General features: G+C 40.1%; 1 protein-coding gene across 2 annotated transcripts; it reads left to right on the top strand.

Annotated features, from left to right (window-relative positions):
* Positions 1-6,217: 6,217 nt before the first annotated feature.
* Positions 6,218-9,820, top strand: SDR42E1 (short chain dehydrogenase/reductase family 42E, member 1). 2 transcript variants are annotated; one of them, XM_074582840.1, is made up of 3 exons: positions 6,218-6,281; positions 6,724-6,825; positions 8,191-9,820. In XM_074582840.1, exons 2-3 carry the CDS (start codon positions 6,758-6,760, stop codon positions 9,296-9,298), a joined length of 1,176 nt encoding a protein of 391 aa, XP_074438941.1. In that variant the 5' UTR covers positions 6,218-6,281; positions 6,724-6,757; the 3' UTR covers positions 9,299-9,820. The 2 variants fall into 2 exon arrangements, with proteins under 2 accessions (XP_074438941.1, XP_074438940.1); XM_074582839.1 differs by lacking the exon at positions 6,218-6,281 and having other exon boundaries at positions 6,524-6,825.
* Positions 9,821-13,269: the final 3,449 nt, after the last annotated feature.

Below are 13,269 nucleotides of genomic sequence, written 5' to 3' on the forward strand. Positions count from 1 at the left end.
GTGGAACAGAATAAATAGTATCATGGAGACGTAGGAATGCTGTGCTATTGTAAATACCAAAATGCCATTAAGTAAGCCTTATAAAGGTTATCTAATTTAAACACAGCTGAAGCAAGAAAGCGATTGCATCCTTTTTTTGAAGTTGTTTTCCTCTGCTTATATGTTCAAACTCTTACTTAATCCTTCCTCTGCAAAATTATGCAATTTTTGCCATGTTTTCAAGGTAATTACAGAACTAAAATGGGTAGTACCATTCTTAAGCCAGTGTCTGTTCTGCTTGCTTACTGTTCTAAGTGCCTGAAAATGGGAGACCACTGCCAAGGCCTTGAACATAATATCATGAATATGAATGCACCAGAGGTAAATTGGATAACATTTCCTCAGCAAATATATTTCCTTTCTCCCTCAGCAAATACAGCTTCCACTGAGAATCCCACAGAAATGCTACAATGAATTCCGGCTTTGGTGTTCTTGCTGACACATCTCTTCTCTTCCTCACCATCAGCACCTGCAGACTTCTTATTCACAGACAGAAAATTAACACCGTACAAAATACAGATTAAAGAACACATTTTGCCTCGAGTTTGTTCAACATATGGTATAGCACATGGTTAGCTGCCTGTGAAGCTGAAGGATCCTTTAGATCCTTCCAAAAGATCAAAGTAGCACATCTCCAACCATCAACTGGATGTTCAATTATTAGTGTCAATGATTCATAAGAGACCAACCTCATCTTGGTTTTGCTAGCTAAGAGGGTGAGATTTCTGTAAACCTATGGATAGCTGAATTAAATGCCAAACTACTACAATAGGGATCTATTCCTTGTTATCAGTGTGGTAAATATGGGCAGCTGGACGCACATCAATCACACTTGAAATTGAATCAGACAATTACTGAAACATAAGTATATAATTACCCTCTGAAATAGTTGCCTATTTAAACTTATGAGAAGGCTCGCTTTAAGTAACTGAATCAAAGACATTCAGCATCGCATTCCAAAACCTGTTCTCCCTCACTTTGAGAGCACGAACATCTGTGAAAGTCTTTTCAATAATATTTTGCTAGTCTTTTCATAAGATGTTTCTTAAGGTAATAACTTGTAAAGCATATAATCCTTTCAGGTACAAAGAGGCCCAATCCTTTAGCCCCTGCAGTCCTGTGTACCTCCTCTGCATTGTTGAAATTATTCATGAAGTTACATGATGTCGAAAGTCTGGCTTTTTACCTCTAAGGTGCCACAATTATATGGGATAACATCTTTTTATACTGTTAAGTACTAATATGTTTGCAACATATTTTGCAAACAGATATTAGCGCCTCAGAACATCAGGTAATACACCAGGTCTAATTACAACTTTAAAAAACCCACGAGGCATAAGGGAGCTTAAGATCACTATTGTTGTAGCAACCACTTACTTCAGAACCCCAGACTGAAATGCGCACGAGTGGCTGTTACGAGTCCCTTGAGACTCTGTTTAGCTCCACAGAGGTTATGAAGATTAACATCCACTCATTCTGAAAACCAGATTATCGATGTGCCCTGCAGAGTACCCAAAGAGATACACAGACCATCAACAGCTATTTGTTATCAATGTAAAAAGGGAGAACACAGGCTATTCTCAATCCTGTGCTCTAACCATTCACTTATCCTAAAATATGTAAACTTTCTTTTTTCCCTTCCTCTTAGGACAAATAACTAAATGTTACTTTTGAAAATACGATAATCTACATTTTTGAAACATTAAAGAACAGAAAAGTTCATTGGTGATGACTTCACAGAACGCATGCTTCACTTCATAGGGCTGAAAAGACACCTCAGAATCAAGTTTGCAAAATAAGAATTCATATAATCAGCCCTTGCAAAAATAATTCAAAGCATTTCCAGTGTCTTTTATAGCAATGATTTTTCACAACTAATGCACTAAAGATGACCACAGGGAAACCCACCCATAAAATTCAAGATAGTCAAGGCATGACTCCTGAGCCTAGGTTGTTCCCATCTGTGAACAGCTACCTGGAAAGAAAGCTGACTTGCGTAATCCTGTTGTTTACGAGACACAGTGCACACAGGCTGCATGAAATACCTAGTTAGTAACTAAGCTATAAGGCCTGTACCATAACATCAAATATAACACTGATAGTAATGATGTCAGATAATTATACTACATCAGCGCTACGGTACAACAACACCCTCTCTCTGGTCACAATGGAGAATACATAACTGCGAAAGGCATCGTCCGGACACTTTAAGAAGCTGGCTCAACTGGCAACTGCTCGATATTTCCACCCAACCTGATCTTTTGGGGTGAAAACAGCCGAAGTTTGAGCAGTTTGTACCTTCTGAAGAGCTAACCCTTCTACACCCATCATCCCAGGGCAGAGCTGCTGCCATCACCTGGTGAAGAGACGCTATGGAAGGCTCCTGGCTGTGCACAGCTTTGAGCAGAGCTGCCTGGCCCAAACGAGGGGGGACCGAAACCTGTGAGCAGGGCCCTGCACTGCTGCTGCCAACGTCACCTCTGAGTCCCTCCATGGGGTCTTTGTTGGATCTTCCTTCTGGTCGTGTATGAAAAGGAACTTGCTAAATGTTCATCCCAAAATCTCCGTCCACATTCAAGAGGATCCCAGAACTAGAAGAAGATGGAATTTAGCCATTGTTTCATAGTATTAGGAAGAACCATATAACAAAGGCGTACATCTTCAGTGTAACATAAACCTAACTTCTTCCTTCACACAAAGATCTCAAAATATTCTGCAAACAGCCTGACCCTTTGCGAGAGCTCTGTTGAGCGGAAACTGCCTTCCATTTTGTGAATTCCTGCTTTGATAAGGAATCCACTACTCCCCACACCTCCTCCTCGTCAGGACTAGAAATGTTTATAAAGTCCTATCTCCGAAAATTAAAGAACACAGAAGAATTAGATTAGGAAAATTATGTAAAGCAACTTTTCGAATGAACAATTTTAATCAGCCTTAGTGAATGGTGTTCACTAAACCATTTTTTCTTGTTTTCTTTTCTTGGTGTGAACAAGATAGGATAAGTTTTTCCATTACTAGAACTCACAGGAAAAAGAAACTGTAAGTAATGCATGACGCTTTCCACAAGCAATGCTATACAGTGAACAAGTGTCCTAAGTCCATGTTAACATTTTTTGAGGGTCTAACTTGCATACTTGCCTAAAAAGTCTTTAATCCCCATACAATTGATTTCCTGCTTTATTCATATTTGTACAGCACCCCCGATTTGAGCTGCAGGAACACAAATGAAACAAGCACCACCGCAGCCTTGGGGAGTGGAGAAGTTCAATGCCACCTATGTTACAGAACAGACATTGATTTTCTGAAGGTCACTCAGGAAACCTCTGTCAGAGCCAAGAATAAAACTCAGACCAGCATTTTTATCCCTAACCCTCTCCTCCTGTAAAAATATTCCAGAATACTCTAGATTGAATGCTTGATTCTAATTTTGAACACTAGCATTATCTCTACTTCCCTTCACAATGCAGACGCTGTTTTCACCCTTTTAGTACTATGCTAACCAATTGTTTTAATATGTTTTAGTAAGACCATTAATGTGGTTGGTTCTGACCTAGTTTTAAGTCTTCTTCTCTTCTCTCATTCCATTGTTCAATGAAAAAATTACACAAGTAAGTAATACCAAAAAGAAATCAATCAAATAGTACAAAACTGGTAGACCAAGCTTTATTTCCCCAGATGAAATATTGCCCTGCTTCCTGAGACAGTACTGTTGGCACGCTTTGTATTTTTATGACAAAAATAATTTTACTAGCTAAGTATTTTAAATTGCAAAGGGAACCAGAGGAACTAACATACTATGAAAGAATAATTAATGATTTCACTGCTTATTCTTCCTAACTTGCATTGTTCACCACAGCTGCTTATTTAGCTCTGTTTAGTTGCTGATTTAACAATTTCTTTGCAGTCTATTTCAGGTATATTTCAACTCAGGTTGCGGCAGATAACACCCCATTTACACTGCAAATGCTTATATCCTGACACATCTTGCAATTCCACATATTAATGCAAACTCTTCAAGTGACTGTAACGTAATCCGATTCTCTGAATGCTGGGGTACATGCAAAGCGTTCTACAGCATGGCATAGGCTCTGAAATGCCTGGTTCTTTAAAGTGAAAATCGGTAGTAGAGACCGGGTTTACATGTTTGGAAAAAAAAAAAAAAGACACAATCCCAGGACAAACATTCCATTCTATATAAAGTAAGAACTGGGAGTCCATTTATTTGATGGCAATACAGAATTTATGATACATTCAGAAAGTCCATAAAGTCTTAGGAAAAGCAGGGTCTCATGGGAAATGAAAGAGCGTGAACAAATGGGTTGTGCAAAACAAAGAGACTGGAGAGTGTCAAGTCTTAACATTAAATCTGTCAATGTAAAATGAAGACGGTATTCACCCACAGCTTTCACAGGTGTCACCATTTTGAAGGAATGAATGTTCCTTACTATTCTTTGAAGCCAAAAAGGAGTATTTACTATAATAAGAAATAAAACTGATAGTGGTTTAAGAGCAGATGCTTTACAGTATCTTAACTACCGCTTTAGTATATTCATGATATTTACTCTAATCACAAGATAATTCATAATATTTACCCTAATTATGAGATAATCTGGCACAATTCATTCACTGTAGATAATATACCAGTCAGAAAGCAAGAAAAAGCAGAATGTAGAAAGAGAGAGAGGTCTCAATCCTGCAAACTGTCCTGCATGGATTTATCACAAAGCTGAGAGGACAAAAAGTCATCCTGAGGTCAACAGCTACCTATTCAGATACGAGGATTTACCCGCACAACATGGAGTGCGAGGTCAGAGACACCATTCAGATAGTACAAAGATCCATAAGCTATCAGGAGAAAGTGGCTGAGCACGTCAAGTTTCCATTCTTGGAGATGCTCAGTACCAACACTGAGTAACCTCTCTGGCTGAACCTGCTTTGTGCGAAGGGTTCGACTGGGCAATATCCAGCATTTCCTTCCAACCTCAATGGCTCTGCAACTCTGTGATACTCCGTTCAAATGAATCTGATCAGGAGACAGGCATCAACTGACATAATCTACTGTGATACTCCTCAAAGATAAAACACTTTGTGTTAGCAGATCTCAGGGAAGATTCAGGACTCATTTGTACTTTCCACATGACTAAACACTTGGGAAAATTTTCTAAAAATCTTCATCAAATAGATTGAGGTATTATACATAAAACCAGAAAATATATACACAGCCACAGAATTCTTATATTGAGTATTTAGGAATACATAAGTGGTTTTTCTGCTTCTGAAATAGAATTCTTATACCTCTATGAACACACCACTGATTATATGCCTGTATAGCATTTTAAGGGATGCTTCAAGGCTGCCTCAAACCCACTTTTCTGCCCATACAGACAAGGAGATCAGCTATGAGTGAAGGATGCTCTGCAAACCGACACTCCATGTCCACCCAGATGCAGCAGCTCTGCATAGCCAGGTTGTACAGCACAAGCTCAACACTTGAGATTGCTATTTAAGAGTCACAGACGGTCACCAGTGAGAAATCATTGCTGAAAAAATTCTTTAATGCTCTCAGAATTCTTTTTAGAATCTGCTTAGTTTTAATTCTTGCCAGCCATCAATCAAACTAAAAAACACGGCATACTAAGTCTGTCAATGTTCTGCACAACAGAAACCTGCATGTTTTAAGTAGTTTTGTCACTGAATCCATGGTTTTGATTTCTTTCTAACGTTCCCCAAATGACTTGCTCACGAAACCCAAAACAGCCAGGACAAAAGGGCTCCTGAGCCACCAGGCCCCTCTCTCAAATGTCCTAGATCTCTGCAGAGCCTCATGCCCCAGGGCTGGCACTTGCAGGGACACACTGAGGGACGAGTACAGGCATCGGGATGTGACATAGCTGGGAAGGGCTCAGAGTTCAACGACAAGAGGAGATTCCCCGTTTTAAAGCACCTCAGGCTGAGAGCCAAGCTCTGGTTGAGTGTCGCTGGGGAAAAGCGGCATCTGCCAGCCACACACAAATTGACGCAACTTGTCAAACTCCACCAAACCGACGTTCAACGGGGCAAAAACTCCAAGTTTACCGAGCGGCCTCCCGCCTGGACCGCCCTGACCGCCCTCCCCGCGCTTCCCGCCCAAACCGCCCCGCCGCCATCTTGTGCTTCGGCACCCGCCCCCGCCGAACTCCATTTCCCGTGCAGCCCAGCGGCGGCGGCGCGGCGCTCCGGGAAGGCGGCGGCCGGCAGAGCAGGTACCGGGGGGGAACCGCCGGGCTTCGGGCGGGCAGCTCCCCGGGAGCCCTTGCCGCCGCGGGGCTCCTCAGCGCTCCCCGCGGGTCAGCTGTGAGGGGGCCGCGGCGGCCGTGCTGAGGGGCCGGTGCCGCCCTGCTGCTCCGCCTGCAGTCGGTGCGCACGGAGTAGCCGCAGAACAAGGCCCGGGGAGGGACGTTGGAGACTTAACCAACTCTTCGTAACGGCAGCTATAGATTTGCTTTCTTCACAACACCGATCTTTTCTCCGACTGTAACCTCTCTTCCGAGGAAAACAGGGCAGAATGTGGTTCTGCCTCGCCTAGCAGATGGTGAAATGAAGGGATTCAATTAAAACATGAAATAAATCTGTGAATAACTGAATGTATAGTGGTATTAAAACTCAGATTGGTTTTAATGTACATTTTTACAATGTGTTTTATAGGTCAGTTTCCTCAAATAGTGCCAAAGGAAAGAGGATGGAACCAGAAAATACTGCCAGGGAAACAGTCCTCATTACTGGAGGAGGTGGTTACTTTGGCTTCCGGTTAGTGCATCAAATACTTACTACATACAAGAATAAATTTAATAGATTATGGCTGGTGAGGCAATAAAATCTGTCTGTAAAAACAGAACAAACAAAAAACAAAACAAAACAAAAAAACCCACAAAACTGTGGGCCTGAGATGCCTGATCCAGTTCACCCTGTCTGATTCATCATGACCTCAGTTCTAAACAAACATACTATTCTGTTTCAACATGTTTTAAGTAAATATGTTATTCTATTTCCAAATGTCAAGCATCAACTGACTTGCAGACATTTACCTGTCTGGTCACCTCTGTAATGGGGATTTAGATATCATCTTTCAGCCTGCTCAGAAGAGCAAGCCTACACTTGTGTGCAGTTCTTTCGACAGTCGGCCACGGCCTGCAAATAGTTACACACGTGCTTAGCTATATAAATTAAATACTCCAGCTGCTCTCTACTCTCAAGAATATATTTATTTTTATGGATAGTGATGTTTTAGGATTGGAGTTGTTAATAAGGTACCTATTTCAGTGAAATCCATTTCCCCTTACTGTAGATGGCTTTGCAGGCCATGTAAAGAAAAAAAACAAACAACATTTTGAGCCCTAGACTATCCTCTAGAATACCTTCAGAGTTACAACTGCTTACTTAGGTGAGAGAGAGATTACAGTCATGACCAAAAGGTAAATTTCAAGGAGGGAAGGGGGGGGAGGAATCTTACAAGATACCCATCTGACTTCTGCGTGGCTTTTTCCTCCACTGTCTCACCCTATAAGCACTGTAGAAATACAACAGTTGTAGGAAGGGAGGAAAGGAATAGCACATTTATACTTTATGTCAATACCTGTGTTTAGACCTGTGAGTTGGAGGAAAATATAGACATGTGGCAAAGTATTCATACCAGCTTAGGAGCATCCCGCCCAGTCCTCTTCTCCGTAAATTTCAAACACAACAGCAAAGACCAACCTATTATTCTGACAGAACTGGGGTGGCACAAAAGCGGTAAGATAGAACCAATGATTTTTTTAAAAATATTTGGCTACGGGGTTACATCTGAGAGCTTTGCTATTGCTCATTTGTTGGGGACAGAAGCAGAGTAATAGCTGGGTTCGTCCAAAAGGCTGCTGAAAGCACTTTGGTTATTTCTGGTTTTAGTTTTCCCTTACAGCAGTTCCACCTGTTTTTTCCCATTATTTTATTTTCTCCAAAGTATAGATGAAACATGATAAATTAGGTCAGTACCTAAAGTATCACAGTTGAATCTTCCCATCAGAAAAAAAAAGGGAAAAAAATCAGTATTAAAATAGTTAACCTCCTCCAGGTTAAATGTTTCATGCATCGTTATGCTATGTATAGTAACATATGGTTTCTATCATGGTTTAGTTTAGGTTGTGCCATATACCAGAAGGGAGTTGATGTGATTCTCTTTGATGTCGTGAAGCCACTTCAAACTGTGCCAGAGGGAATAAAGTTCATGCAAGGGGATGTCTGTTGCCTGTCTGAAGTGGAAGAGGCTCTTAGAGATGTAATCTGCGTATTCCATATCGCTTCCTATGGAATGTCTGGCAGGGAGCAGCTGAACCGAAAACTTATAGAAGATGTTAATGTGAAAGGAACAGAAAATGTCATCCAAGCCTGCAAGAGCATGGGAGTGTCAAGTCTGGTTTATACAAGTACATACAACGTGATATTTGGAGGCCAGATTATAGAAAATGGGGACGAGTCTCTGCCTTATCTACCTCTCCACCTTCATCCAGATCACTACTCCCGGACCAAATCCTTAGCTGAAATGAAGGTGCTGGAGGCAAACGGTGCTGAGCTTGGAAATGAGAAAGGTGTATTAAGGACTTGTGCTCTCCGACCAGCAGGCATCTATGGGCCTGGAGAACAAAGGCATCTTCCAAGAATAGTTAGTTACATTGAAAGGGGCCTGTTTAAATTTGTATATGGAGATCCTCTTAGTTTAGTAGAATTTGTACATGTAGACAATCTAGTTCAGGCTCATATCCTTGCCTCCGAGGCCCTCAAAGCCAACAAAAAGCACATAGCTGCAGGCCAAGCCTATTTTATTTCAGACGGCAGGCCTGTAAATAACTTTGAATTTTTCCGACCGTTAGTGGAAGGTTTGGGTTACAAGTTCCCAACCTGTCGTCTTCCTCTCTCCCTTGTCTATTTTTTTGCATTCCTTACTGAAATAGTTCATTTTCTTGTAGGTCATGTTTATAATTTTCAGCCTCTCCTCACTCGCACAGAGGTTTACAAAACTGGTGTCACGCATTATTTTAGCATGGAGAAGGCCAGAAAGGAGCTGGGGTATGAGCCTCAGCAATACAGCCTGAACGAAGTGGTTGAGTGGTTTAGATCTCAGGGATGCGGACCAAAGCCGAGAAAGTATACCATTGTGCATCTTGTGAGGGATGGAGGATTGCTCTTGCTGCTGATTGCTGTGATGGTCTCGTGGTTTCCATCTGCGGTTACATTTTCACTCTGAAAGATGAAACACTGAGAATGGAGGACCGAATTTAGTTATGCTCTCTGAGCACTCTTGCTTCTCACAGACAGGTAACATTAAAAAAAAAAAACACCACACCAAGGAAATCCACATTTATGTCATTCAGGTAAGTACTTTCAACAGTTTTATCCCCAGGAAACGGAAACGCTGAGTAAAAAGGTGTAGTTTTTATACATATTTCCTCCTCAGAGTAAAACTGATCAGATCACTAACAAGATGAAGCTTAGTATTACTGCAAACAGCATTTTATTTTTGGGTACAACAGCACGCTACAGTGAATGGAACAGATGTCCTTAGATTGACCCTTCTTCTCCCTGAGGGGATTATACTCTTCATTCCTAAAAACTTCGTGCTACATGGTTCAGAGGAGAAGCATCTGATTCTTTGATCACATTCCAAAACCAAATTCTGCTTTCCAGCTTGGATGTATATATGCCTAACCAAGATTAACTGATAAACTGATAGACAATAAATAAATGCCTTTTTTTTTTTCTAAATGAATACATTCTGGCGTGCTTTTCTGTGTTAACTGTGATATCTAGTGACATTTCTGGAAAATGCACAATGGTTAATCTAAGTTATAGCAAAGTGCTTGAAACAGCAGATCTGTAGATTTTTCTAATGGTAAAACATGCCTGTTTAAAATGAATGAGCCAGTTAAAGTGCATTCATAAATAAAACCTATGATTTTCCCAGCATTATTGAATGGTTAAACAAGTAATCCATCAAAGACATTTGGTAAGTGATTACATTCACGTTTCACCGTTTATAAAACATTTTTAACCTTTCGTAACACCCAACCACCATTTGAATAGAACTTCACCTTTGTAGTGGTATGATAAACACTTGATACAATGAAACTCATAATTTTGTGGAGTTTTAAGAATAGAAAATAAGACCTTGCTAAGTACAGGTCACTACTGTCTCTAGCAACAACTGTCCCTCGTCTCTGTCAGTTTGATACAGCAAGAGATACTGAGAAACTTCACATCAAAATGTTAAAGCACAAAGTTGTTTTCCCTTAACCCATCAGCAGTACAGTTTCAGTCCTTCTTGATAAAAGGACAGTCCTTCAAGAAGTTCACACTTCTCTTTAAACTTTAGTCTTTCCATTTTAACAGCTGAAACTACACTGATCTTAAATTAATTTTGTGTAAGTTCCAGTTACTTCAGTTCTGTTAAACTCTACTGCAATTTAAACGGGGATGTGAAGAAGAGACAGAGGGTAGTTCTACTCAGAAAACAAGAATGCCCAAATAGAGAAACCAAGCTAAAAGTCTACTGCCACCTGTGTTTAAAAGATGGAGATTTTTCTAGTTAATGCTGATTGAAGACAGTATTATTTTTAGAATGTTGAGTTCTTTTCCTGAAAAGTTTACCTTTAAAAAAAAAAAAAAAAAAATCACTTGATAACTAGATGTTTTGTTTTCCTTGAAATCTGACTTTTCTCCTCCTTCATTCCCCTACCAGTGTGTACACCGTGAAAGAAACTGTATTTAATACGTAGCTTGAGGGACAGCTCAAGAGAGAACTCAATTTTTTAATTTTTTTTTTCCTATCATAGCAAATAAATTGTGGGGGCCTAGGGCAGCAGTGTTTGTGTAGCAGGAGCATTGCAGTCCTTTATAAAGAGCTTATGTGATCCAACAGAGTGCTGATGGCAGAGGGGCCGCTTTCCAGAAGTCATTAATATACATCGTCATAGTCTGCAGAAAGAAAAAACTTTCTTTTTAATAAAACAGAAAAAAAAGACAGCCATGACCTCGTGAAAGCACTGGGCCACTGTTCTCTTTCCAGTGGGCCCTGTTTCTCAAGTGAAAACCACTTGGTAATTTTCCCCTTTAAGTTCTCTGGTTTTGACACAATGTTATCAGAAATAGATTAAGAATTTTAATGCCAGCAGAAGCAACAGACAAAACCAAAAATGTACAAGAAATTGCACAAGCCTGTTGCACAGAACCATAGCATCGCTATTTCATGCAGTCTTGTAAAAAGATCTTTTTAAGATATGGAACATGACTCCTGTGCCCCAGAGGAATTTCTTCTGCTGTTTGTCCTCTTTTTATTCGCAAAACTCAGCTACTGCCATCATCATTATCTCAGTGGTGGAGTTGGTGGAAAAAAGAGAAAAAAAAAAATAAAATCTATGAAAGGGACCAAACCCAGGAAACCTGAGCCCACACTGTTAATGCTGGCTGAGGTTAAAGCCCTGGAATAGCTTTTTGGGTACAACAGAAGAGGAAGCTCCTGAGGATACAAAAAAACCCCACAGATACCAAAGCTCCTGTAGAAGCTGAGCTCAACACATGAACCTTTTCATTCGTCTGGAGTCAAGGACAGAACTTGTCACTGATAAAAGAACAGGAGGCACTATTTTGTCCTAACGGCCCCGTGACTTGTGCTGGAGCACAGGGTGCTAAATCAGGTACTTGTCAGGAGAAACAGGCGGCGGCTTGGCAATGGCCACCCCAGGCCACACCAGCAGTGTGTCGGTACCTTCGTTAACTCCATTAATGTCACTCAGCTCCATCTAGTTAAAAAAGCAAAGTACTGACTACAGAAGAGGTGAAGGATACGTCTCCTCTTTCCAAAATGAAAACAGGAAATCTGTGGCTTAAGGAGATGCTTTAAAATTGCTTGAAAATCACATACGTATAAACCAGTCACAGCTGCTCTATTTTAAGTATTTTACAATGAGAATCCTCTCTCCTTCTTCCTGGTTTCTGTTTTTTTTCTTTTTACTTTTTATTACTACTCTTGCATGAATAGCTGAGTAATTAAGGTAATTAATTCAAGTGTTGTGTCTGTTTCCAAATTTTAATCTATTACCTGGTTTTCCTAAAAGTGAATTACCAGAAATGTATCTAAAACCTGAAAAAGCGGAACTGAAAATATAGCACAGCTTCAATTTTTCCTAGTCCTCAAAAATCATTTAACACTTGACAGCTGCCTCGCTATAAAGAATGATGCTGATGTTTTAAGTGAATAGTTCAAGAATCTTTGGTCAGCTGCTTAAGCTCGCATAGATAGCATGTCAAGGTAAAACTCTGCCAGACATACACAAACAACTTACACTTCTAATACATAAATACATTTCTTTTAGAAGTTTAAATATCAATCATCCTCAAAGTAGACCAGATTTTTATAGTGTCTTCTCCTAAGTGACCCAAAATTCTTTCATTACTATTTATTACTAATTTCCACACATTTTCAACAATATAGTGGTATATTTAGTAACTTGTGATGTGATCTTCACAGACAAGTGTCCTGAACACGAATAATTTAGACATACTGTAAAAGATCTGGGGATTAAATTGCAATTCAGGAGTACACGAGCGTTAAGGGAACTACTTCTGCTGTATTTTAGTGAAGCTCACAATTCCCTCTCTTGATGGAGTAACACCTAAGAACATAGACTAGCAATGAATGAAACTGCACTTTAAACTCTTTTAAAACTAATAGCTGGGCATGTTTATAAATACTGCTATGGATGAGAAGAGAAATCTGGCTCCCAACTGATTGTGAAGGTTAACTTTCGTTACATTTAACTTCTATTTCTAATTATATAAATGCAATTTCAGTATGGAACAAAGTCAACCATTTGGATTGCACTTGGAAATGCTGACACACAAATATAGCAGAATTCAACAACTGGACTTCAGCTTCCACACCACGTTCAGTGTTTTACAGCTAGCTTGGAGAATTCAAAGATAATCTCTGGTCCAAAGCTAATGCCATCTCACCGTCTTAGAAGGTTAGTTTGAGAACTGCAAAACTAAAAAACTGTTCGCAACAGAGAAACTCATAGATGTATTGGGGTGGAAAAAAGTGAGAATATAGGCAACAGAACACCTGAATGAAGCAATTTTTTGGACTTCAAAACTCACGCATACCAATATTCACAAATTAAAAGGTGATAAAGACCATTTGGCTCATTTACTGACCTGTAG

This window comes from Larus michahellis, chromosome 4, assembly GCF_964199755.1.
Source record: "Larus michahellis chromosome 4, bLarMic1.1, whole genome shotgun sequence".
Lineage (NCBI taxonomy): Eukaryota > Metazoa > Chordata > Aves > Charadriiformes > Laridae > Larus > Larus michahellis.